The sequence below is a fragment of the Xenopus laevis genome, chromosome 4S, assembly GCF_017654675.1.
Source record: "Xenopus laevis strain J_2021 chromosome 4S, Xenopus_laevis_v10.1, whole genome shotgun sequence".
Lineage (NCBI taxonomy): Eukaryota > Metazoa > Chordata > Amphibia > Anura > Pipidae > Xenopus > Xenopus laevis.
The window spans coordinates 86,174,106-86,202,102 of NC_054378.1; the positions used below are offsets into that span (position 1 = coordinate 86,174,106).

The following is a 27,997-nucleotide window of genomic DNA, read 5'->3' on the forward strand; positions in this document are numbered from 1 at the left end:
CAGAACTACATAACCCACAATGCATTGCACTATGATGTTCTGGTCCTAATTGAAATCATGTGTGCAGGGAATTGTGGGGTTGGAAGATGCAGGCCAAGGTCAGATGGCTGCTGATACAAAGTAACAGTAGTCAGCCAGCTCAGCAAAGTAGTCAGACAGATCAGCAGGAGAGCAGGGGGCTAGGCTTAGGAAACTATTCAAAACCATTAAAAATTAGGAAAAGTCTGCATATTTTTTAATCAATGTATATTGCAAAGTTGCTTGAAATTAGGTTTACTTTTCAAAAAGCTTAAGTTATGTTTGTGTGGAGTTCCCCTTTAAGGTGCAATGCATATGGTCTTCCTGGACAACACAATGACAGCAACTGGCCAAAGGAGACATTTTCATCCCAAACAAAGAAAGCATACTTCATTACTCCTATAAATGAACCTGTTCTTACAGGGGATAGATTCTTAAAGTTAGCTTTTAAACAAAACGGAAAATACTATGAGTAATGTTTAACGTTCCTTGGCGACTTGATGAGGATGCTCCTTTTAAAGCTTCTTACAGTGGAGCTGGATGTCCATATCCGAGGCTTGAGGGGGTCTAATGCACTTTGTATGGTTTACCAGATATGTGATTCACAGTGTGTCATTTTGATAACTCCAACACCACCACCCAACCGTCGATAGTTCATGCCACCATACAACCTACCCAAAAGAAAAGGAAAAAAATTACATACAATCTTACACAGAATTGAAAAACTAAAAAGAAAAGAATGCACACAGCAGTTATGTACTAACACAAGGAAATGTTTAGCTTAATTCAGTCAATCACAGTAGCCAATAAGAGGATCGTTACTAGTCTTCTGCAGTTAGAATAATACAAGCAAACATAAGATGTGTGGGTATAGGTAAGCATTATGATTTTAAAGCATAATAATAATGTATCTATGTATGTATTGATCTATCCCCTAGCTAGAGAAATGAGTGCTTGATATAAATGCTCACATATAGTTGCCCTGTAGTGAATTTTACCAGCGGCAGAAGGTCGCCTTCTGGTGAATCATAGATCTGGGCAACCCTCATAGGACTTTTTGTTTTCAAAATGTACTACACCCTCCAAATTTAGGAAATTATTTGTGTCAACTGTGTAACCCAATTATTTTTGAACATTTAGCTAATAGGCAGGGTCACCACTTGAATTTTCTGTCACTTTTGTTTGTTTGATCACTTCTTACATCTACTTAATGCAGCACTGTGCTCTCCTGAACCCGGCTAAACTGCACTGAGCATGTGCACTTCACTCCACTGATGTCACATGTTCTACACATGCACACACCGCATTATTGCCGCAAAATTATTACAAATCTAGAATAATCACTGAATTCAGTTAGCATATATACATTAAAGCAGCAGCAAAACGGTGAACTTACCGCCAAGTGTTAGCATCCGAGTCAAAAACTTCTATAGTTTTTAAATACGTTGTTCCATCAAAGCCTCCTACTGCCATTAGCTGCCCATTCACCACAGCAAGGCCAACCTAAAGCAAACAGTAAGATTTAAATATTGCTTTTTCATTATTTTGGTTAAAAAAGAAAGTGAAAAACAAAAGAATACTTAGATTTGTAAAATTAATATAATGGATAGGAAACAGGCTACAGGATCAGGTACAGAGGGTGGTTGTTATTGGTACATTCTCTACTTATGGTAAGGTTCTTAGTGGGATATCTCAGGGCTCAGTACTGGGTCCACTTTTGTTTAACTTGTTCATTAATGACTTAGGGAAGAGTATTGTAAGTAATGTATCAGTGTTTGCAGATGACACAAAACGATCCTGTCCAATTAATTCCATCCAGGATGTGGCATCCTTGCAACTCGATCTTGACAAACTGGCAATCTGGGCAGCTAAGTGGCAAATGAGATTCAATGTTGATAAATGAAAAGTCAGGCACCTGGGATGTAAAAATATCCAAGCCACTTATACTCTTAATTGGACTGCACTAGGCAAATCCATTATGGAAAAGGACATTAGTAGAGTCATTGTAGATAAGTGTGGCTGTAGCAAGCAATGTCAGTCAGAAGCTTCAAGGGCAAATAAGGTCTTGCGCTGTATTAAAAAGGGCATACACGGAAGGGGGTTATTCTTCTACTGTACAGAATGCTCAAACAGGACATTATTGAATTAGAGAGGGTACAGAGAAGGGCAACTAAGCTGGTAAAAGGTATGGAAAATCTTAGCTATGAGGAAAGACTGACCAAATTGGGGATGTTCACACTGGAGAAGAGGCGCTTAAGGGGAGATATGATGACTATGTATAAATATATAAGGGGATCATATAATAATCTCTCTAATGCTTTATTTATTTATTTACCAGTATGTCCTTCTAGCCAACATGTGGTCACCCATTTTGATAAAAGAAAGGTTCCGGCTAAATATTCGGAAGGGTTTTTTTTTTTTTTTTCTTAAGGTGGCCATACACGGAGAGATCCGCTCGTTTGGCAATGTCACCAAACGAGGGGATCTCTCTCCGATATGCCCACCTTGAGGTGGGCAATATCCGGCTGATCCGATCGTGGGCCCTAGGATCCTAGCGAACGGGAATGGGCGGTCGGATCGCGGGACCGCATCAACGAACAGATGCAGCCACGATCCGACGGGATTTTTAGTCCCATCCGATTGAGATCTGGCTGACTTTCGGCCAGATCTCGATTGGCCAAGCCCGTTGGGGGCCCCCATACACGGGCCAATAAGCTGGCGACTCAGTCTGTAGGCAGCTTTTATCGGCCCGTGTATGGCCACCTTTACAGTGAAAACTGTGAAGATGTGGAATTCTCTGCCTGAATCAATCATGCTGACTGATACATTAGATAGCTTTAAAAGGTCAAGGAAAGTCTAAAATAGAATAAGGCTAGAAATGCTGTATTTTGTATACTTAACATAAGCATGAACTTAATGCACCACAAAGCCTAATCAAACAAATGATTTATGCTTTCAAAGTTGGCCACAGGGGGCTGTCATCTTGTAACTTTGTTAAACATCTTTGCCTGACCCTGCACATGCTCAGTGTGGTATGGGCTGCTTAGGGATCGTCAAACAAAGCTGCTTGAATTCTGCATGACTGGTAAGACGGGGGCTCCCCCTGCTGTTCATAATTATGATTGTTTCCCTGCTCAGTAGTTAGGGACCATCTGACAATTCCTATCCACAGCAGTAAACGAAGGGAGAATTTCACTGCATACAGTCAGGTTTCTTATAAAAACGGTACACATTTTTTAATTAAATTATATTGGAGATAGGTTTCTTTTTCATTAAAGAAAGTAAAAATGGGATTTTATTTTTTGCCTTTCCGTGTCCTTTAAAGGAGAAGGAAAGGCTAAAATTAAGCAAGTTTTATCAGAAAGGTCTATATAAATACACCAGTTTGAGCATGCTCAGTTTGCTCCTCTCCCCCTCCCATCCCTGCTGTAATCTGAGCTCAGAGCTGTAAGTGAGCAGGGAGAGACTCAGGCAGGAAGTGATGTCACACCAAGCTTATATGGCAGCTTCTATCCTAAACAAACAGAAACAGTGTCTAGAGCTGTTTACTCAGGTATGGTAAAGCATTCTGCAGAATAAATATAGCGTTTTAGCTCACACTTTTGTGGCTAATCTGTGGGCAATAAACTGTCTTGGAGCTTTCCTTCTCCTTTAAGAAAGGGTTGGATGGCTTTTTAGTAGGTGGGTGAATATAGGGTTATGGAAGATAGCTCATAGTACAAGTTGATCTAGCGACTGGTCAGATTGCCATATTGGAGTCAGGAAGGAATTATTTCCCCCTCTGAGGCAAATTGGAGAGGCTTCAAATAGGGTTTTTGCCTACCTGGATCAACTAGCAGTTAGGCAGGTTATATAAAGACTTAGAAGGTTGAACTTGATGGACATGTGCCTTTTTTCAACCTAATTTACTATGTATTATGTGTGAGAGCCTGTGCTCAATCAGCAGTCCTTGAAACAGGCATTTAAAAATCAAAGTAGACACATTATGCATGTAATAGATGATGCATTTGTTTTCTCTCTTCTAGGAAACTTGGAAAAGGACTGTACTCTGGAGAAGTAACAAGTAAATTATTCTTAAAGAATAAGTAAACCTTTTTTTCTAACTCTAAAATGACCAAACAGCCCCCCAGAGCAACATACCTTAGTCCCTGCGTTCAGTTTAATGTGGTTTCTGAATAATAAGTGGAACTCCCCTGCTCATTTCACCTACTTCCTCCTCTAGCGTAAAGCCCCATCTCCTTCCCTCACTTAGCCATCCTTATCTCTTCGACAATGAGAATAGTCAGAAAGCAGCCAGCTACATGTGCATGCAAGACCAACAGAGAAACAGGAGCCAGTGTGCACAAGCAGATTTTTTTTTATAGCCGTTCTTGACTTTCTGCCTGACTTACTGTTCCTCCCTGGTTATTTTAGTTGTGAGCACATGCTGGGAGGATGAACATGAAGAGCTCAGCTACTGCACTGTAATGTAATAGCCCCTTACTAATTTCTCAGAATATTTTGATTTAGTGACTGAAGCTTTTTCACCACTGTTCATTATGTGTTTTGCCCACTGTTGTGATCATATTGCACCTTGCATAAAGAGCCGCTGTGTACTTCATTTTGCCCCCACCTACTGAAGTGGCAAAACTCTTCAGGCAGCTCCCACAAGTTTAGGCTGTGCATGTATTTAAACTGTAAGGAGGACAGTTTCTACATGCTGCATTTCAGAGCACAGAGATCGTGAACAGAAACTTCCCTGCACATGAAAGCAGCTGGGCTCCGTATAGTTAAAAGCTCCTTACAGTACAGAGCCAGACACATTCCTATTCACTGCAGAACTTGTGTGGATTTTGTCCGTAACTATGACGTATAGCATCAGGTGGAAACTCCTGGTGCTGTGTGGAATGATTTCAATATGGTGCCTATGATAGGGAAACAGTGAAGAAGCGCCGAATATAAATTAACATCAAGGCAGTGAATCAGTTCCATTTAACCCATTGTGTGCTTTACTATAAGTGGCTGTAATAATGTGGGTACATATCTCTATGTAAAGGTTTACATCTCCTTTAACAATAACTGCTCATAGGACACAAATTTAAGTCATTAAGTTATTAGTCAAGCAGAGGGTCAAAAGACAGAAAAGTACATGTTAAAAGTACAAATACATTCTATACATATTTTTACATTGTGTAAGAAATGTTAGGAACCACATTCTTTCTTAGTTTGCACTCCAACTTACTCCACTCCGACGAGAAGTCATGGCTACAACAGGTGACCACTGGTTTGTTCGGGGATTGTACCGTTCAGCACTGCTGAGTTCTGTAGTGTCATCCCGACCACCCACTGCATAGATCATGTCCTGATAGACAGCACATCCTAGGTGTTTGCGCCGTGTGCCCATGGGTGCTATAGTGTGCCAGCGATTCTCCTGGGGATTGTACCGCTCCACTATTGGAGAAAAAAAAAGAAAAACAACCGTTAATATACAAAGATAAAGATATATTTGAAGAATAAATAAAAAATTGACTTGCAATGATTTAGTTAAAAAAAATTAACAGCAATACCATGTTCTTCCGTGGCAAATAGGTAAACCTTTGGTTACAATTCTTGGTATTTGCTTCTTTCGCAGATATAAACTTTAGTAGGCATTTCTTATAAGTGTCTACCATTTTCTGACGGAGAAAGCTGTCCTTGGTTTTTCCAAAACATTTCTGACAGATACCCCTGATTTTGTCTTGTCTTTGCCTACTAGGCGTTGATGAGCATTCTTTCGTTTAGTCCTTATGTTAATTCTGGACAACAAATATTTCCTCCTGGCACACCACTGACAGATATAATTTATGGGGCTTCATACCAATAGTAGGCTCATGTACTTTTGGCATGAGCTACCTGTAGGTCCCTTAGTGTAATTCTGGGGTTCTTTGAGACTTATTTCATGGTGTTGCTCTCCAGGTGAACTTGCTTGACCGCCTGGCCAAGTTGGCAGTTTTTGAAATTGTCTCTTCCACAGACAATCTTCAAAAAAGTGTAATGATTGATTTCCAATTCTTTTACAATCTTTTTGGAACCCTCCTTTCTAAAGGCCTCAGAGAGCTCTTTCAATATCGGCATGGTGATATTGCATACTTTAACAACAAAGAGCAAACTAAATGTTTAAGGTTTTAGGAAGAAAGGTTCCTTCTAGATTCTCTCTAATAATGTTCTAATAATTTGCACCTGCTCTGCTGCTCCTATTTCTAATTTTAGATAGGGGAGCCGGCATACTTACTTATTGCACATGTAAAATTTGCATTATGTTTATCACAAAATGAAAAAGGCGCATCAAATCTGTTCAAAATATATATTTTGACATAAGTATAAAAAAATGCTAACAGCACTAAACTTCCTATTAGGTTGAAGACACAAAGAGCTACTAGTAGCAGCTACAAAGAGGACAACAGTGATAACTGGCTTTGCCAAGATGCTACAGGGATAATGTAATAACATTTGTAAAGAGAATACATTTGCTATTAACTGCAAGAACTGTGTCAGTATGATTTGATAATAATAAAATAATGTGTCTCAGTAGAATCTATAGCCACAAGTGATTGTAATAGTAGTGCACACTTGAACTAAGGTCATCAGTAAATCATATCATTTTACTTAAGTAATAAAGTAGTGGCTGGACAGCCTACTCAATAAATTACTGAGTAGGCTGGCCATTGAGTAGGCCCATTAAAGATTACATTGGGACACATTGTTTTGTTGTTATTTAGGTCTATGGGGGGGGGGAGGAAGCCCTAGTATTCTATGGCTCCCACGATTCTTTGGTGTGGGGACTTCTCGTAACCCAATGTGTCTTTTGAAATTTATATAAAGTTTCAATTGGTCTTATTTTATCTACAAAGACTTCTATTAATAGTAATCTTGCACGATTCCCTAACTGGCCTATTTTAATAGTCGGCATGATTTGAATTAGTACTGCACAAATGGAGAGCAGAATGCTAGATGTAATACTACAGTGGATATAGGACCTTCCCAGTGGCTCCACTGGTGTCACTATTTGATTGTACTTACTTTATATCCTTTAGATAATAAAAAAACATTTTTGAGACAGGCATTTTCAAAAATGCAGCATTTTTAAAATATTCTTATTACTCTAACCTCCCTATAAGCTCACCTTAAGCCTTAAGTACAAGAATCAAGTACCCTTGCTTTCCAAGTGTTAGAAAAAAAATAAATAAAAAAAAATGAACATCTGTTAAAGGTCTGGATATCAACTCAACAAAATGAAACCCAAGGACACCGAGTGAAAAAGTAGATCTAACCAGTATTAAGAGGAGATGTGCCATCTGAACCACCAACAGCATAAAGGAATCCGCCTAAAACTGCAACAGCGACACCAAGTCTCCGAGTGCTCATAGAGGCAACTCGTGTCCATTTATTCTCCTTTGGGTCGTACCTACCAGACAGAAAGCTAGTGTTACACATTTGTACATATTTTGTTAGGGAGCATATTTATTCTTACAGCAAGCAGTGTCTCAACTATTAGGTATAGTAATGTGGTCAGTCCTTGTGTAATATCCTACTGTTTGACAGTGGCGGACCAAACCGGCTGGGAGACGGAGGCAGAAGAGGTACATGCCTGGTGCCCCTCCACCTTTGCACCCTAGGCATGTGCCTCTACTGCCTACCCCTAGTTCCGGCCCTGCGATGTGACGCACTCAGTCAATTGAATTAAGTTATAATGCAGCAAAGCAGCCATGAAAATAAACAGTTTATTGAAAATTCCAATACAATATAATGCTCATTTATGTCTGCAAGTGCAATGAGCAAAGTGTAATTGTGAGTGTAATCACCATGTTTTTCTCTCACAATACAGCATTTTCCCCCAGAATTCCAGCATCATTGCAATACGCTTATTTAGGCTGCAAGTGCAGTGAGCAAAGTGCAATTGTGAGTGTAATCACCATGTTTTTCTTCCACAATACAGCATTTGCCCCCATAATTCCAGCATCATTGCACTATGCCCAAAACTGAATGTGATTTGGTAAAATGAACACAACTGTGTTCGCACTTTGTTGTAAGTAGGGCACTGTTGTGCAGAATATTTACAAAGTCCATCTGCTGTCATATCCAGCATCCAGAGTGCGAGTGACGTGTGTGCTCCATTCTTTTGGCGCAGCTGCACTCTGGTGATTGACACAGGGCATCTGATCAGGGGGTAACTCTGGGATTCACCTATGTCGATAGGCACAGCAACCCCCAATTTGAAACGGAAGGTAGGAAGAACTGTGAAGAACTGTGGGAAAAAGCACAAGTTGCAAACTGCACTTGTGGTCGTAAATGAGCTATCTGGAGTTTTAAAATAAAGCAAAGTAATTGTTTGACTCAAAACCAAAAGGACCGCTCAAAGTTTACCTTCCCTAAGGCTGTTCCATATATTCCCTGTCGGGTGCTCTGGCCACAGCGTCCCCACTGCTCGAATCCACATCGACTACCAAAGAAGTGGACGGCACTCTGATCAAAAGGAAAACAGGTTTATTGCATACTCCTGCAGGGATCTTACGCCCAAGCCTGCAGGAGAATGCAATAAACCTGCTTTCCTTTTGATCGGAGTGCCGTCAAATTGTTTGGTATTTAATTATTTGTTTGTGTCTTTATAGGTCTATGTGTAAATTTATGCTTAAAAAAGCACAGCTGGGTTACAAATAACCAGAAGGTGTCGATAAAAACAAAAAAAACGAAATAAGAGTCCTAGAGGGCCAGGAATTCTTACCTTTCCACAATGTTGAGGCAGGATACCCCGTCCTGGCCTCCTACTGCATATAGGTATCCCCCAAGAACTGCTACACCAACGCTGGTTCGGCATGTGCTGGTGGGAGCAACATCACTGCTCCACTGATTGGTCTTTGGATCATACCTATGAAACATCAATAAATCACACCAAACTATTTGCTTATTCGAAAAAGACAATGCACTGAAGAATGAAGGCTATTAGACAAAGGACATCAGACAAGGTTATGAAAAACAAGCACTGAGATTATCTTATGTTGAAGTGTAGTTCTGCATAGGTTAGTAGAGGAAATTGACTGAAGAATTAAAAATAAAAACTCAAAAGCATACCTTTCTACACTGTTAAGGTACGAGGATCCATCATGGCCACCCACAGCATAAAGTAGATCATCTAAAACACTGACCCCAACACCACATCGCCGTTTGCTCATTGAAGCCATCATCCTCCACTCATTAGTTTGTGGATCATAGCGTTCAACACTGGAAATGGCATCTCCACTGCACCAGCCTCCCACTATAAAAAAACAGAAAAATACTGTTGTAATGCATGAAACAGTTAAATACAAATGTAAATATTAAGATTGAACAGAAGTATAGCACTTTTTTAAAAAAATATTAAAAAAAGAATAATGCTCCAACAATTTAAACCAACAAAAGCAATAGACACCCTTGTGTGTTCCTAAAATGTGAAGGATACATGAAACAAGCAATAAATTGGTTACTGGTTGTGGTAGCATTCCACAGGGAACTAGGTTCAACAGTTAAGCTATAACACAGCCAGAAGACTAAATCTAAAAGTGATTTAACAAGCGTTGCTTGCTTTAATAAGGCAAATCTGAAAGGAAGGTACAGCTAAGAATTAGGCTTTTTTAAATAAATAGGTCTGAAGAGCTCACCTAAAAGAGCACGAAATAGGACAATGTATTAAGCAATGTGAAAAAGTGTAGCAAAGATCCAGGCCTTTTTGTTTCATAACATTTCTGAACCGACTATTTTTATCCAGTTTATGGATTTATTTAGAGATCATTGTGCTACTTAAGTGTATACATATCAGGCTCAAGATTTATTTCCTATATTATCTGCATTTTGTAAAGTTGAAAATTACCTGCAAACAACACTTCACCACAACGGATGGGTTTGCGAGGTCGAGTCCGAGGGCCTTGCATTAGAGGTCTTTCTTGAGGCAGCAAAAGGTAGTTCTTGGCTTCATCTACTAAGTCCCTATTGAAAAAAAAAATATATATATATATCACATCACACAGAGAAGGTCTGCACTCTCAGGACTTAAATAAAAAAGTGAAAATCAAAGTGAAAACCCCTTTTTTAAAACGATTTGATGGTTCACAATTATGCATTTTCATAGTTGCTCTTAAAATATGGCTAATCCTTTTACATTATTGTACACTAATTTTAAATATGTGTTTGGATTTTGACAATTAGTATTCTAATCGATAACATTTTAATTAAGAACACGCTTGCTATTACCAATACTTAATTAACACTTTTCACTGATGGATTTTTGAATTTATGTATCACGTGATGACTTCTGTGTATCCTGACGACGGTTCAAAGAGAACCGAAACACGTTGATGTGGGGTAGTTTGACAAAACATATCAAAACAAAAAAATCCTTTATATGAAAAAAATTGCTGCAACGTTTCGAAGCTCCCGCTTTTTTGTTAAGCATCACATAATATCAGGACATCATTTCCTATTTAAAGGTAACCAATTAACACACTCAACAGGTGAATCAGTATCTCACAAGGTTTAACCCCCACTGCACCTAATATAGTCAAGTACAGACAATAATGCATATTCAGTACCATGGACCTCCTAACATATTATATCTTATATCATTAGTGAGCCAAACCTAACGGGGTCAAATAGAATAACAGTATCTCCATGTGTGTTACAATACAAAGTCCCTATTGCCCACCCCATATGCACAAGATTTATATTCACATAAAAGCATATAAGTCGTATTCCCTATTATTCCCAGACCAAGAAAACAAAAATTCAAATAATTTATATAGAATAAGTAAAGTTCATTTTGCTTGACTAATGTGAAAAAACAGGATTCTGAATCATTTTTTTGGGTGACTGGTCCCCTTTAACCATTCTTTGGTTGAACGACTTGTGTGTTTAGGATTGTTGTCTTGTTGCATGACCCACGGTCTCTTGAGATCCAGTTTATGGACAGATGTCTTGCCATTTTGCTTTAGAATTGTCTGGTATACATCACAATTAATTGTTCCTTCAATGATGGCAAACCATCCAGGCCCAATGCAGCAAAACAGGCACAAACCAGGACACTCCCACAATCATGTTTCACAGATGGGATAGGGTAATTATGCTGGAATGCAGTTTTTTTATTCCTTTCTCCAAATGTAATGCTCCTCATTTATGCCAAAAAACTTATATTTTGACTTAATCCGTCCACAAAACTTTATACCAGTATCCTTCTGGTTTGTCCTCATAATATATAGCAAACTGGAAACACTCTGTAATATATTTGGGGGCAAAGCAGTGACTTTCTCTTCGTTTCCCTGCCATACACACTACTGCTGTTAAGTGCTCTCCTGAAGGTGGACTCATTAACACAAACATTCGCCAATGTGAGACAGGCCTTAAGTTGCTTAGAAGTTACCCTGGGTTCCTTTGCAACCTCTCTAACTATTAGAAGCCTTGCAGTTGGAGTTGTCTTTGATGGTCGACCACTTCTGGGTAGGGTAATAACAGTCTTAAATTTCCTCCATTTGTACACAATCTGTCTGACTGTTGATTGATGGAATCCAAACCCTTTAGAGTCTTTTAGACTAACCTTTCCTAGTTTTATGGGGATCAAAAACTTTTCCGGAGGGCCTCAGAATCCTCCTTTGTTGGAGGCATGATACACATCCACAAGTGTGTTGTGTGTGGGATCAGGCATTGCTGGATCCCAGCAAATAAATAAAACAGGGTGTCTCACACCCGATTGTCATCCCATTGACTGAAAACACCAGACTGATTTTACCATAAAATTATATGATAAACCTAAGGATTCACTTACTTTTGCAACATGCAGATATGTTATCGGATATTTTTTTTTTCAATAAATACATGACCAAATATATAATATGTAAATTAAGACCTTCAACATATTAAATAGTGATCACTGGCATACTAAAATTAGCCCTACTCACCTCCAACATAGTGGTATTGAGGTCTACATATGACCCTAAACATGCACACAGTAGAATGTAATTGGACCTCTTGCATTTCCAGGGCATCAACATCAGATAGTTATCTTAGAGGCAATAGCAGTGGTGGAGTACACACAACCAATTAAATAGCACATTCAAACCAATTAAATAGGCAAAACGCGGTGTTTTATCAAAAGACAAATTGGTCTGTATACTTGACACTAAGGAGGCAAACAAAAAAACCCTATATTAAGTTACTTTACTAACAGCATGTGTTGTGAAATACCAAGAGACTGGACTGCACCTTGTATTAAGTTACTATACTAATAGCATGTGTTGTGAAGTACCATGGGTTTGGACTGTACCTTCTATTTAGTTACTGTACTAAGTCTGTATCTTGATCTGTACTTTTATTCCTACCGGTCCTATTTACCTATTCCGAAGTACATGATATGAATGAATATGAGTCAACTAAAGGTGTTGTTCAAATTTAAATGAACTTTTACTATAATGTAGACTTTTTTTATTATTTGTGGTTTTCAATTATTTAGCTTTTTAGTCAGCATTTGTTTTTTAGAAGGGGTAAGTGACCCCCATCTGAAAGTTGGAAAGAGTCAGAAGACAAAGAAGGCAAATCATTTAAAAAATTAAAGAAAGTAAAAAAAAAATTTAATTATACTTTGTTTTAAGTAAAGACATAAAACAATGGGGAATTGTCATGAGAAAATAAACCCACAATATCTATACCACACACTAGATAGAATCATCATTGTTCTCGACCATTACCTGCACTCCTCATCACTTTTAATCAGTGGATCAGATCCAACAGTCCCGACCAAAAATTTTGGGCTTAGCAGTGGCAATCGAACGTGTTGCAAAACCTAAGAGTGAATAAATAAAATAAATTAAATGAAAAATAAATGACTAACGTACTTATGACATTTGCAATATGATGTTAAGAAGGACCCAGGGGATGTGATATATCTCTACTCTCTGCTTATGTAGGTAATTTGACTTGATGACACGGTGACAACAGAAAATGTATGCAACATGTATGCTTTTTTTTTTTGTTCTTTCTTTCTTTTATTTTATTTATATTATTTTATTGTATGTTGTGACACAGGTTTGCAAATTACAACTATTCACTGGCATTTTGTATAAGATGTTGAACCTGAATAAACACAAAGTTGAAAAAAAAAAAAAAAAAAAGGAAGGACCCAGGGCATTTTTTATTTTCTGAAAAATAAACGTAGAGCTTTATGCAACCCCTCAAATAGGAGTGCACAAAGGCAGTCAGAATAATACATTACAAAGTGCTTTTCTGCAAAGTACATCATACAGTATATTCACCATTATGAAAAAGGTAGGATAGGGTAGGGTTTAAGTTTTAAAGGCGATTTGATTTTTTTATTTTTATTATTATTATTACAAATGGGAAAATTCTGTTTTTGGGTGCTTTATGTTGACTCTTCAGAAGACAGTCTATGCTATAATTAAATAAAGTTCCCTTAGGGAAAATCCACACAGATTAAAAGGAACAAATTACTTGTGGCAGCTGTGGCCTCCTTTCTTGAATGCTGTATTTCACCCAGGCCATCACTGCATTAAACACTTGCTCTTCACTGCGAACATTCAGTTCATCGCTTGAGATTATATCGATCAACTGGTTTGCTGGGAGAAGCATGAACTCCTCACTTTCCATCACCTGGGGAAAACAAACAGAGAAATACATTTTAATTATTAACTATATTAAAGGAACAGTAACACCAAAGACAAAATGGTTTTAAAGGAATGAAAATACAATTTAGTGTTGCCCTGCACTGGTAAAACTGGTTTATTTGCTTCAGACATAACTATAGTTTATATAAACAAGTTGCTGTGTAGCCATGGGGGCAGCCATTCAAGCACAGGATACACAGTAGATAATTTTGAAGAATCTCATTGTATACTGCAGAGCTTATCTGTTGTCTACCCTGTAACTTTTCTGCTTTTTTCCATCTTGAATGACTGTCCCCATAGCTACACAGAAGTTTATTTATATAAACTATTGTACCCTTTCTAAAGCAAACACACAGCCTTACCAGTGCAGGACAACTCTACATTACATTGTCATTTCTTTAAAACAATTACATTTGTGGTGTTACTGTTCCTTTAAGTCACATAATCTATACAGATATAGTTTTTAACGCAAGACTGGAGAGTATCAACTCAAATTTATATAGGAGTTTGAAGTCACCTATAAGTGTGTAAGATACAACAGACACTGACTTTAACAAGTAACTGTGTTTGGGATCTCCTGTAATGTTAAAGGGGTTGTTCACCATCTTACACCTTTTTCAGTTGGTTTCAGACTGTTCATCAGAAATAAAGATTTTTTCCAATCACTTTCTATGTTTGAACGTTTTTCTAATATTGAAGTGTAAAGTGTAATTTTTCACCTTCTGAAGCAGCTCTGGGGGGGGGTCATCGACCCTGTAAACTGTTCTAAATTGATATATTTAGTTGATACATTAATTATCTTTGTCCCTGCTGAGCAGAATCCCTGAGCTTCATTAAAGGAGACATATAGGATACATGAAAGAACCCTAACTGTGTAGGCAATTATGGTGTTGATTTTACTTGGTGCTAAAAAAAAGAAGCACAGTAGGAGGGGGACAGCCAATCACAGCCCTGCAGTCACACATGTACAGACAGGCTTCAGTTCCCCATCAGGTCCTGCTAGCTGCTGATTGGTTCCTGTCCTACAATGCAGTGAGCTGAGAGCCGCTGGCTCCCCTGCACAGCCTGGGAATAGGAATGGAAGAGAAGGGAGGGACTATTAGGGTTTTTGCAGAAATTCGCACTGGCACATTCTTAAAGGTAAGCTGTTAGAATTGATACAATAGTTGCCAATCCTCCAGAGATGCTGTTGAGAAATATATCAACTAAATGTTGCAAAATGTTAACAGCGCACAATCTGCACCGGAATTACTGAGCTGCCAGACTGAAACACCAGAGACAAGAACATTAAACTTTAAACTAAGGTTTTGGAAAGCAATTGGAAAAATTCTTATTTCTGGTCAACAATCTGAAAACAACTGAACTGAAAAAAAAGTGTGAGACGGTGAACAACCCCTTTAATGACACAGGGTGGATTTCGATGCAGAAACTTAAAAAAGTATGCATTTACATCCCAAATTCCACGCCTGTCAGTGTATAAACATTCAGAAAGATTAGCCTAGAAGAAAACTAAATAAGATCAATTTTATAAATGAGCAAAAAAATACAATACGCGCACAACTGTGCTGTCTGAACAAAAATGGCAGACAATATAGCTGGGACGGTTGCCAAAGCCCAAGATAATTTTTTAGCATTAGCAGATACGCTGTAAGCTCTGCCACTCTATTAATATGATAGGTTCAAATATATAATGTATTCAAACACATAGAGGCTGTAAAGAGTGACAACCAGAAAATATCTATCAAGCCCACAAAAAACAAACAAACAGAAAAAACACATCAGGTCTTATAAATAGCATTGGGGGGAATGTTGGCTGTTTGAAGTCTTGTATGTATCCAGGATATTTAAACTCTAGACCACAAACAATTTCTCTTCTATATGTGAAGCTATTTCATTGTGTGTTAAAGGTATTCACAGAAATTTTAAAGGGGCTGTTCACCTTTAAGTTAATTTTGGAATGTTATAGAATGGCCAATTCTAAAAAACGTCATTACTTATTTTTTTGATAGTTTTGAATTAATTGCCTTCTTCTTCTGACTCTTTCCAGCTTTCAAATGGGGGTCACATAACCCGTCTAAAAACAAATGCTCTATAAGGCTGTGTTGTTATTGCTACTTTTTATTACTCATCTTTCGATTTAGGCTTCTCCTATTCATATTCCAGTCTCTTATTCAAATCAGTGCATGGTTGCTAGGGTAATTTGGACCCTAGCAACCAGACTGCTGAAATTGCAAACTGGAGAGCTGCTGAATAAAATGCTAAATAACTCTATATATATATAAAAATAAAAAATGAAAGCCAATTGCAAATTGTCTCAAAATATCACTTTCTACGGCAGTGGTCCCCAACCAGTAGCTCGTGAGCAACATGTTGCTCTCCAACCCCTTGGATGTTGCTCCCAGTGCCCTTAAAGCAGGAGCTTATTTTTTAATTCCAGGCTTGGAGGCAAGTTTTGGGTGAATAAAAAACCACATGTACTGCCAAACAGAGCCTCCTGTAGGCTGCCAGTCCACATAAGAGCTAGCAAATAACCAATCACAGCCCTTATTTGGCATCCCCATGGACTTTTTCATGCTTGTGTTGCTCTCCAACTTTTTTTTACATTTAAATGTGGCTCACGAGTAAGGTTGGGGACCCCTGCTCTACGGCATACTAACAGTTAATTTTAAGGTGAACAACACCTTTAATAAGGTTCAGTGGAATGAAATATGTGCATATGTTTGCATATATTGTCTCAAATTAGATTTATAGCTCCTTCCCACTAGGTTTGTCCATAACTTCTCTCATGTCCCCACTCTTTTTAGTAGCTTGGTTCTTACTCTGTATTTCTGAAGTTTTATATTTTCATATCCTGGCACCATAGTGGATTATTGGAAACTGCAGTTTGAAAACAATCTTTTTAACACTTCTATTAAAAAAATGCCTGTGGGTTTCACACTTCCTGAAAGGCTCACATCATTAACACGCCTGAAACATTTACATACCTCCAATCAAATATAACAGGGTATCTTATTTTACCCTCAAAAAAGTGTAATAAAAAATTTTTTTATATATATATATATATATATATATATATATATATATATATATATATATATATATATATATATATATATATATATATATATATATATATATATATATATATATATATATATATATATATATATATATATATATATATATACAGTGTAGAAGGCTTTAGCACACACTTCAGGAGTTAGGGACCTGGGTGCAATCCAGAAGTAAAATATCCACGACAAAAAAGCTGAAGCACACCAGGATTTTCTTCAAGAAATGTAAAACTGTTTATTCCATCAACGTTTCGGCTCTCGAGTGGAGCCTTTATCAAGATAAAGATTACAACAAAGTGAAAACTATTTAAAGACTCACCCAGCTCACTCCCACCTCCCAGTGACGCCCCCTTTCAGGTGTGAGGGATAATTAGAAAATTCATTAGTGTGACTGGTTCTTCCAATAGATACATTCTGTAGAAGCAAATACATATAAAACACAGAATGTGAAATACAGTGTATAACGTGCTATATATAAATATTAAATATTAAACATCAAAATAGAATTTATATATAAAAACACTTAAAAATCCACAAAAAGGATTACCAGTATCAAAACCTAAAAACAAACTGTTTGCAGAGATCGCTATATTTAATGTTTAATATTTAATATTTATATATAGCACGTTATACACTGTATTTCACATTCTGTGTTTTATATGTATTTGCTTCTACAGAATGTATCTATTGGAAGAACCAGTCACACTAATGAATTTTCTAATTATCCCTCACACCTGAAAGGGGGCGTCACTGGGAGGTGGGAGTGAGCTGGGTGAGTCTTTAAATAGTTTTCACTTTGTTGTAATCTTTATCTTGATAAAGGCTCCACTCGAGAGCCGAAACGTTGATGGAATAAACAGTTTTACATTTCTTGAAGAAAATCCTGGTGTGCTTCAGCTTTTTTGTCGTATATATATATATATATATATATATATATATATATATATATATATATATATATATATATATATATATATAGTCAATGGAGGAGCCGGCACTCTCGTCAAACGGTTCAACATTGCCTGGGTGCAGTGTCCAAAATTATTGAAGTATTCATCCCACAAAGAAGGTCCGCACTCTCAGGACTTAAATTGAAATAAAAATGTTTTATTGACAAAAACGACTAACGTTTCGGCCTCTCCGAGGCCTTTCTCAAAGTGACATAGGCTATACAAAAATGCATTATATACCTATGATGGCGGGAGAAAGCACTTAATTGGCCAACGTCATCATCATCATCACTATGCGTCAAATTATTAAATGACATAAAGCATTTCTATGTAGTTACTAACCAAATAAAACAAATCCACATTTATGTTAAAACCCCTTGTTAGGCGAACCACAAAATTAAAATTAAAATCATGTATTTTGTAACACTTGTTAATCTTTCAATGTAACTCTCTGTATTTGCCCTTCCAATGCGGGGTCTCCATACATAACATCTCCCGTCCGAGTATGCCTTCAAGCCAGGTGCAGATGATGATGGGATCTGATCACTGCCTGTTTTGCCGTATGAGGCACCCACATTATACAGCTCCTGATAGTTAAGGATCGGTGTATACGGTTCAAGCTGGTAAGATGTGATACATGTACTGCCGTATTCTCCCGAGTAAGTTAAGCATTCCAACTTTTGTGATGAAGACTGCCAGCCTTCTACCTCTGATGCCCAGATGAACATATTTCTTGTTTACACAAAGTATATTTCTTGCTTACACAAATCATACTTTTTTTGGAACATTGACTTTCTGTACATTACTCGATTGACTCTGGGATTTTTTGATTTTTCTGTTTTTTACTCTGATTTGTACTTTTGTATATATTATTTTTATTTGTTATTATTTTCTTATATTAATATTGGGACTTGTTTAGCACATGGATTGTCTGATCGGGGATTGTTTAGTTAGATTTTTAGACAGGTTCGATACCCTTCACTTACTTATCACCTGACGCAATAATTGGCATTAAGTGACACTAACAAAGGTGAACACCTTGACTTGTAAATAACATCCTTTTTTCTTTTAGTAGTGCACATATTATTTCGGGCTTTTTGGGATTTTAACAACGAGGATTCACAAGCTATTTTCGGCCTAACACTGACGGGTTAACGGCTAGGCTAATAGGCATGTCATATTAGATAATATATCGCTTATATCTATACAATGAAAAATAGACCGTCTAGGAATATCTATTCCACTACACCTGTATCTAAGTAAAGATAGATTGCAATTTAGTAATTGCAATTTAGTTATCGCTATTGAGGGGTACTTGAAACAGACCTTTGATCTTTACTCAATTGTTGGTATTTGTAACATAAGCAACATTTTAGGCTGTGTATTACAGAGAGTTACATTGAAAGATTAACAAGTGTTACAAAATACGTGTTTTTATACAGGTCATGGAACTCCGAGGTAATTTCTAATATCCTCATATTTTGCAACTGGGGGTACTTTATTATAATACACAAATTTCAGTGTGTCATGTGACAGAAATGACATCAAGGATATAATTTACAAGATATTCATAGCTTTTGTGTATTATATATATATATATATGTTTAAAGGAGAAGGAAAGGTTAAAACTAAGTAAGCCTTATCAGAAAGGTCCATCTACATATACCAGTAAACCCCCAAGGTAATGCTGCTCTGAGTCCCCTATCAAAAGAAACACTGCATTTCTTTCCTTCTATTGTGTACACATGGGCTTCTGTATCAGACTTCCTGCCTTCAGTTTAAACCTCATTGCCCTGGGCAAGAGCATGCTCAGTTTGCTCCTTTCCCCCGCCCCCTCCCTTCTCTGCTGTAATCCGAGCCCAGAGCAGGGAGAGACTCAGGCAGGAAGTTATGTCACACCAGTTAATACTGCAGCTCCTATCCTAAACAAACAGAGAGTTTCTAGAGCTGTTTACTCAGGTATGGTAAAACATTCTACAGAATAAATATTGCATTCTAGCTTGCACTATTGCAGCTAATCTATTGCCAATAAAATGGCTCTGTAGCTTTCCTTCTCCTTTAAACCTCAAATTCAGACTCTAATCCCCTGTTTTGTTCACACTTGTGACACCTCTATTGTTTATATCCTAAAGGGCTGTACTGTTCACACCCAAGACCCAGACTGAAACTGCCAACATTGTTCACCTGCTCACACTTTATTCAAAATGCTTGCCCAGTGCTGCTTGTGTGTGCCATTCTCTGCTTGCCCAGTGCTGCTTGTGTGTGCCATTCTCTGCTTGCCCAGTGCTGCTTGTGTGTGCCATTCTCTGCTTGCCCTACACCAGGGATCCCCAACCTTTAGAACCTTTGAGCAACATTCAGAAGTAAAAGGAGTTGGGAAGCAACACTAGCATGAAAAATGTTCCTGGGGTGCCAAATAAGGGCTGTGATTGGCCATTTAGTAGCCTCTATGTGGATTGTCAGCCTACATTGAGGGTCTGTTTGGCAGTGCACCTGGTTTTATACAATCAAAACTTGCCTCCGAGTCTGGAATTCAAAAATAAGCACCTGCTTTAAGGCCACTGGGAGCAACATCCAAGGGGTTGGTGAGCAACATGTTGCTCACGAGCTACTGGTTGGGGATCACTGCCCTACACTATCTGTGGGATGTAAACCTGTTAGGGGTTTGTTCTTGGGGTTTGTTAGCATTTGGAAATTGTTGTTAAGGGCCCCTAAGGTGTTTAAGCATGTATTGGGGAGTTGTTGTATTATCCACAGGGGAGGATGAGGCATATGAATTTAAGGGTATGTTTTTAACATGACTTCAATTTTCACATATGAGTGATGATGGATTTCCCTGCAGTGAGCACCAACCATTTGGTTTTTTGGTGTGCTACCACCGTTAATGTGGATATGATCTTAAAAGTTATTGTGGTAACATGGGTGTGGTTTACAGTAGGTGTGGTTTAAAAGGGGGATTGACCAACACTGACTTCCATTATCGGCCCTCCACCACATAGGCCAGTAAAATTTTGGCTCTCTGTACCACAGAAGTTGGACAGCACTGATCTAATTCATAATATACCTTAGCTTATGCATTGGTAATTCGTATTATTAACATAAAACATTGTTTCCATATAATTAAAATGTGGTTTTCTGCAACTCCACTCCATTTGCTTAATAATGAGAAATTATTGTTCTAATCAGTACTTCTGGCAGCATGCTGAGAAACACTCTATGTTGCCTTCTAAATGAAATAATAATAAAAAGCAGTGGCAAAATTTGCTCCAGAGCAGTAACCCGTAACAAGCCATAAGTGATTTATCATTATTCATCCTGCATTAGATCGATTGGCAAAATTTGCCCAAGGACAGTTGTCTATGGCAACAAATCATCTTCACATAAGCATGTCCGTTCATCAATGTTTGTTGACTGTTGTGAGCTTTTCAACACATGCATATTCTAGAGCAGTGCTGTCCAATTTCTGTGGTACCGAGGGCCGAAATTTTTCTGGCCTACATAGTGGAGGCAAGAACACTGTATCACAGAGTTGTGAGGGTTTCCAAAAAATGAAGAAGTCAGATGTAAAAAGTAAAAAGTCTTTATTAGGACATGGAGACCTAACGCGTTTCGTGCCTGTATGGGCACTTACTCATAGGCTGAGGGCCAATAATGGAAGACCGTGTTGGCCACTCCCTGTTTTAAACCACACCCATGTTACCACAATACCATGTCCACATTAGAGATGCACCGAATCCAGGATTAGGCCGAATCCTTCTGCCCGGCCGAACAGAATCCAAATCTGCAAATGCAAATTAGTGTTGGGGAGGGAAATCGTGCGACTTTTTGTGTCAAAACAAGGAAGTAAAAAATGTTTTCCCCTTCCCACCCCTAATTTGCATATGCAAATTATGATTTGGATTCGGTTCGGTATTCGGCCGAATCTCTCGCACAGGATTCGGGGGTTAGGCCGAACCCAAAATAGTGGATTCGGTGCATCCCTAACATTAATTGTGGTAGCACACCAAAAAACCAAATGGTTGGTGCTCACTGCAGGGGCATCACTTATCAAACATATGTGAAAAAAGTTGTCATATTAAGACATACCCTTAAATCCATATGCCTACTCTTCCCCTTGGATAACACTGCACCCCCAGCAAATGATTAAACACCTTGGGGGGGGGGGCTAACAATTTATTTTCAAATGCCAACAACCCCCAGAACAAATACCAGGCTTATGTTCCACAGGCAGAGCAGGGCACAGACAGGCAGAGAGGGGCACACATTGGGAGCATAAGGAAGGCAGAACAGAGCAAGAGTCAGGACCACTCTAAAATGTACCACAGGTGAACAATGTGGGCAGTTTCAGTCTGGGTCTCAGATGTGAACAGTACAGGGGCTTTAGGATATGAACAATAGAGGTGTCACAAGTGTGAATAATGATGGGTAATCACTGGTGTGAACAATATAGGGGATTATTCTGAATTTGAGGTTTAAGCAATGTAGGGGCCAGTTAATCTCTGTAGTGATAACATTTAAAATTTACACGTGGGCAGGTAGGTGGGGGGGGGGCCACACAAGGGGGGGCCGCCAGTTGGACAGACCTGTTCTGCAGTATTAATGCTTAATTGCTCTGAGCTCTAACACCTATACTAAGCTAATTATTTTCTACACTGGAATGAAAATAAACTGTTAAATGCAAATGTATGTAAGACCATACAGTAAAAATACACATTTTTTCTAGATATAATTGTTAACTGGCAATTATTATTTAAATAAACATCAAGCCAAATACTTACATTTTTAATAGTAATAAAATCTTTTTAAGGCTGCTGTTACAGGTCATATTGAACCTAGCCGCCCCCCCCCCCCCTTGTTTAGCTGAGAGAAACCTTGACATACCAGCACAATATATCCAAATGTCAGGATGGACAATGCATTACAGCCCATTGTGATCACTACATGCACTGGACAACAGAGGGAAAGCTCAAATACCAATTAGGTTAAAAAGAGGAACTATTGTCAGTTGTTACATAAAAATGCAATACGTCCCAAATACTAGGAAATAAATTAGTAATTATTCTGCAAAAATATAATAATTCCCTTTGTTTAAAAAAAAAGCACATAGACCATATAGCTTGAGAGAAATAAAATAAAAGATTTTGCTTTCAAAATCGAATCATTACCAGAAGCCAAAGCATGCCCATAACTGACTGCACCTTCCTGGGCTGCAGGCAGTCCTGAAAAGGCATCTGATGGAAAGTGCCTATCAGAATCCTAGTTTGATTTGATCTCTAAATAGAACAGCAGATTTACAGAGGCTCAAATGCACTTTCTATGAAACAGAATACAGTGGAATATGACAAGCTTATCAAAGAGCCCCTCGTAGAGTCTGATTGAATCATTGAATATCTACTTGATATTCCAAACGATGAAAGAACTTTAAAGACTGTAGAGAGGCATGCAAGAAATTTTTTTCTGCTGAAAGTGCCTTCAAACTCAACAGTCTCTGCCCTTATTGAATACCTTAAATGAAAGATAACTGGCACAAAAATTTTGTTAAATGAAGAAAACATCCCCAGTTTTTAGTCTCTCTATATAATAAATCTTACAAGGATGTGCATTTGATCATACACTGTAATGGCAGAGTTGCAGACTGTCATCACACAATATTGAGTGTTAGTAACCAAAACATATGCAGAGTTAAGTTTCCTAAACAAAAGTCACATACCTCTTGAAAGTTATGTTGGGTGAACTTATCTGCGATCCTCAACAGTTCTCGGCATGAGTGAGTGTCGGCAAAGGCTCGGATACCCAAGCAATTGGATGGGTCAAGCTGCCTCTTTAAAAACTCACAGCAGGCTTCTTGAATCTCTGCAAGCTGAAGGAGACAAGCAGCCGGTAGCAAGGTTTGTACATTTCCCTCTTCCACTGTAATTTGTGAGGTGTATGAAAAGTCAATCAGCAGTTCCATGGCTCGTTCATCAATGTCCCGAATAACTACTTCGGTCTGGCGACTCTCTGCCAACTCGCCTGTGAACATTGCCCGAAAGTATGGGCTACAAGCTGAGAGGATGACACGGTGGGCATAGATTTTCTTGGCACCTACCACAAGGACTACATCACAAAGCTCTCTATGTTTGCGCAAGAGATTGATGACCTCTAGGGTCTGTCTTGGGTGTTTGTCCGAGACATAAGGCATGCGAGCAGGCTGAGGAACCCCCTCTGGTAATTTATTGGGGTCTCCCAGGGTGCAGCGACTTGTGACATCCATTCCAGTCTCCCCAGGGCGAGTACTAAGACACCTGTGGATTGAAGAACAAAGAAAAGAAAGGCAATTAAACTAAGTCTAATGAAAAGCATGGGTTCTTATTCTACTAAATTACACAGTATTCGACTTGTGCAATCAAATATAGTGTTTATTGTGTGCAACAAACATATTTACTTTTGATTAGTATAGCTTTCAATCAAAAACTAATTTTAAAAGATACAGGTAATTAAAGTCAAATCCCAGGAGTGAAATACTGCTGTTTAACACATTTTGTTCTCCTCCAACAATTAATGATCAATATTTCTAAATGAGTTAAACACCCTATATGTTTCTGGATGTTGCTGTATTTTTGTTGCCGACTAGCTTTCAACCAGTTCTTCCAGGAACTGATACAGCTATAACAAGACCAGGCATAAGCCTCATAGCGTGCTAAAAAATGAATGAAAAAAAAAAAAAGTTTAATGCTGCATAAGGTAGTTCAAAAAAATATTACGTGGGTATTTAATAATTATGCAAAAAGTGTGTTTTTAGTTTTATTTTAAGATTGATTTTTAAAATAAAACGTCAACTTTAAAAAGACAACATTGCAATGCTAAACAAATTTTTTTTTTTTACATATATCTTATTAACATTTCATTTATATATATATATATGTAACCCTGCCCTGGATTAAGAGTATACCTCTTACAATACTTAAAGACACACATTCTTGTTCTCAGTCAAGTAATTATATTTTCTGGATTTTCTAGAGATAAGTTGCCCAATGGCATGTTTCTCAAAATATTCCTATGTTCAGTATTTCACAAGAAAAAATACCCTTTACCAGGCTAGAAGATCCGGCATCGCTCTGTCTTTGACTATGTCTTCTTAGTATGACTGCTGCTGAAATCAGCAGGGGGTGAGAGGAATACTGTACAAGTTCTTGCCTGCAGTGGCTCTCATTTCAATAATCGAACAGCTGCAAACTGAAACAAGATCTGAAGCTAGCAGCAGAGAGACTTGGCAATTTCCTGTAATTTGCAGGTCTAAAGAAACAATTTAAAATGTCTTAGGATTTCATTGTGTGTTTGCAAAGGGAGGGTTCTATAAATAGGTCAATATTTCAAAGAAATGCAATGGGATCAGATACACAGGTGAGTTTATTTTCTGACAATCACCCTTTTTTTCTTTACTCATTGTGGGTGGTTAGTGGAAGATATATACCTCCATAATGGATGGAGTGCTTTAGTAGAGCAGACTAGCCAAGGTTTTTGGTGCCACGTTTTGTATAAAATATGACCACTTATGTGGTCTGATTAACTTTGCAGCAATTAATGTTGGTACAGCTATGGCATCCCTTATCTGTAGACACATTACACAGAAAGCTATGAATATCGGGCAGGCAATCGCCAATATAATCCAACCAAAAGAATGCTTTAATTCTGATTTTGAAAAATTCCCTTTCTCTGAAATAATAAAAAAACAGCAAATTGTACTTGCTGATAACTACTCTGCATGAATCCCTATTGGTGGCAAAACAATCTTGTTTGGTTTATTTCATGTTTACTTTTTTAGCAGAAGGTATGGTGATACAAATTATGAAAAGATCCCTTATGAACTGACAGTTCTTTCAATAAGCCAAAATACATCAAGTTTGACTAGCAACTTGTTGCATTAGAAGGATGCATGATAAAGAACTCTTTGAACAGTTCAGGTTTCATTGACAAATACCCTCATTACTTGGCTTTCTTACCTCCGCATTGGTTTTCTGTCCATGCACAGTGAAGAGAATCCTTCATGCCAAATTCAGCCTCAGCAGCTGATAGGGCAGAAGCTTTAAGTCTTCCTCCAATGGACGGAAGCTTCTGGGAACAGAGCTTTGGACTCATTCACACTTCCTGCACTCTGTTGTTTCTGGGGAAAAGTGATGCATTTGTGGTAAGACGAACACCTGAAAAGAAAATAAGAATTGTGGAATTAGAACACAATAAAATACAATATTTTTCAAAATTTTCTCTAGCATTGTCTTTCTTACCCAGGATGACTCTGTCTCTAACTGTCCTTGACAAGAAACAGGTGAATGTAACACATGGGCTTTTAAATAGGTTTTTGATGGCTTCCTCTGTCACTTCCTTATTTTCCTTTTGTGCTTTTTTCTCCATTTATCTTTCCCTATTTGTGTTATAATGAAGACCAATTGATAAGTTTTTATAACATACTAAAAGTTAACTTAAAGGTGAACCACCCAAGTACTTTTTAAAAATGTGGTTGTTTCCATCCGTATTGACACTATATCAGTACAACATACAAGAGAAATGTAAATACCTATTTAGATAATCACAGCAATATAGCAAACAAAGTTCACACAATGTACTGTTACAACTTAGAGGTAAGAGAGTTATTATGGTTATAATCCTAGCCGAATACTGACAATAATAAAAAAAAAAACAATTGAAGCAATGAATTTTAAGATGGCTGCCCAACTTCAAAGTGCTGTATAAATTTTGAGAAAATAACACAAGTTAGGGATGACAACTTATTTTTTAAACACAATTAAAATCCTCACACTGCTTGATTAAAGGAAAACTATACCCCCAAAATGAATACTTAAGCAACATATAGTTTATATCAAATTAAGTGGAATCAAGCTTGAATAAATATTTAAGTAAATATTGCCCTTTTACATCTTGTGCCTTGAACCGATGGTCTGTGTGCTGCCTCAGAGATATGACCAGAAATACTACAACTCTAACAAGAAGAAGTGTGGAAGCAAAAGACAGAACGCTGTCTGTTAATTGGCTCATGTGACCTAATATGTATAGTTTGTCTGGTATGTTTGTGTGCACCGTGAATCATACGATCCCAGGGGGCTGTCCTTATTTTTTAAAATGGCAATTTTCTATTTATGATCACCCATAGATAGGCACATACTACTAATAAACACATTATTGTGAAAATGGTTTATTTACACTGAACTGCTCCATGCTAAATTTGTACAAGCAACATGTTGAATTGGACTCTTTTAAAAAGGGGTTCAATTCCTTCTTTTAAACATTCTGAATGTATGAACCTATTTCATACAGAGATGAGTTTCATCTGTACGTGTTTGATAATTCTTTCGGGTTAGGTTATTTTTTCCCCTTAATTGTAAATGTCATGACATCTGAGCTTGTAGTAAGAGAGGAAAGTTTGCTCCAGCGAGTGATCAAACGACATTTCCAGCTAGAAACTGGCTATAGAAGCTAGAGACAAAAATGACATAAAGGACTACATAATGCATAGTTTTAGTCATTGTTATTGGAAAAATATGCAAAAAACACAACACTGTATCACGCACAAGACATCTGAGCAACATGTGATGGAGCTGAAAAGATTTCTATGACGCATGCCTTTCTTACTGTGTCTGGGGAAAGCAAATATTAAGAAGCACAAAGGTTTGACTTATAACTGAACAGCACGACTAATGAGCAATACTATGGCTGCCAGAAGTGCCTGGCATATATTACTGCTCCTGCCTTTTTGCTATCTCAGCTGTCTGGAGCTAATGATCACTACTAAACAGCAGCTGAGCAATCCACTCTGAAGGCTTGGTGTGGAAACCAGCCTTTTCCTTTCCTTACAGTTCTTGCTTTTATTAATATTGCTAATTGTTTCTACATAGCATTAACTCCTTTGAAGGTCAACAGGTTGGTGTTTTATTTGTTTGTATTACTGTAATCATTTATACAGTATACTACAAAAATCTGAAGGGCTCCTTCATCTAAAAACTTAAATCTGCAGACAGTAGATCTTATTAAAGCCATTCTGACGCCGAAAAAAATATTTTTTGTCATCTCCCATTGTGTTGGCACCATTATTTGCTTTTAAACTATGTAGTAAAAACATTTACAATATAAGCTCCATTACCAGAACGATGCGACTGAAAATTACTTCAATGCGGCAGCCATCTTCCCTCTTCACTACCGGCTACTTAGTACACGCCTCCGGACCAAAAAAAAAAAAAAAAAAACCCCAGCCAATCGTAATACCCGGTGATTCCGAACCCTAGCTGCCCTTTCTGCCTCAGGC

General features: G+C 37.9%; 1 protein-coding gene across 4 annotated transcripts; it reads right to left on the reverse strand.

The window, feature by feature from the left end:
• Positions 1 to 28: 28 nt before the first annotated feature.
• Positions 29 to 27,988, reverse strand: klhl20.S (kelch like family member 20 S homeolog). Of its 4 annotated transcripts, none has more exons than XM_018261045.2 (13): positions 27,836 to 27,988; positions 25,683 to 25,880; positions 24,774 to 24,915; positions 23,411 to 23,984; positions 13,504 to 13,662; positions 12,744 to 12,838; positions 9,881 to 9,996; positions 9,106 to 9,289; positions 8,759 to 8,902; positions 7,308 to 7,441; positions 5,240 to 5,448; positions 1,415 to 1,521; positions 29 to 689 (listed from the first exon to the last, which is right to left on the reverse strand). In XM_018261045.2, the coding sequence occupies exons 3-13, from the start codon at positions 24,791 to 24,793 to the stop codon at positions 605 to 607; spliced, it is 1,827 nt and encodes a 608-aa protein (XP_018116534.1). In that variant the 5' UTR covers positions 24,794 to 24,915; positions 25,683 to 25,880; positions 27,836 to 27,988; the 3' UTR covers positions 29 to 604. The 4 variants fall into 4 exon arrangements, with proteins under 4 accessions (XP_018116534.1, XP_018116533.1, XP_018116532.1 ...); XM_018261044.2 differs by having other exon boundaries at positions 24,774 to 24,975; XM_018261043.2 differs by lacking the exon at positions 24,774 to 24,915 and adding an exon at positions 25,965 to 26,101 and having other exon boundaries at positions 27,836 to 27,928.
• Between the last annotated feature and the right edge of the window lie 9 nt (positions 27,989 to 27,997).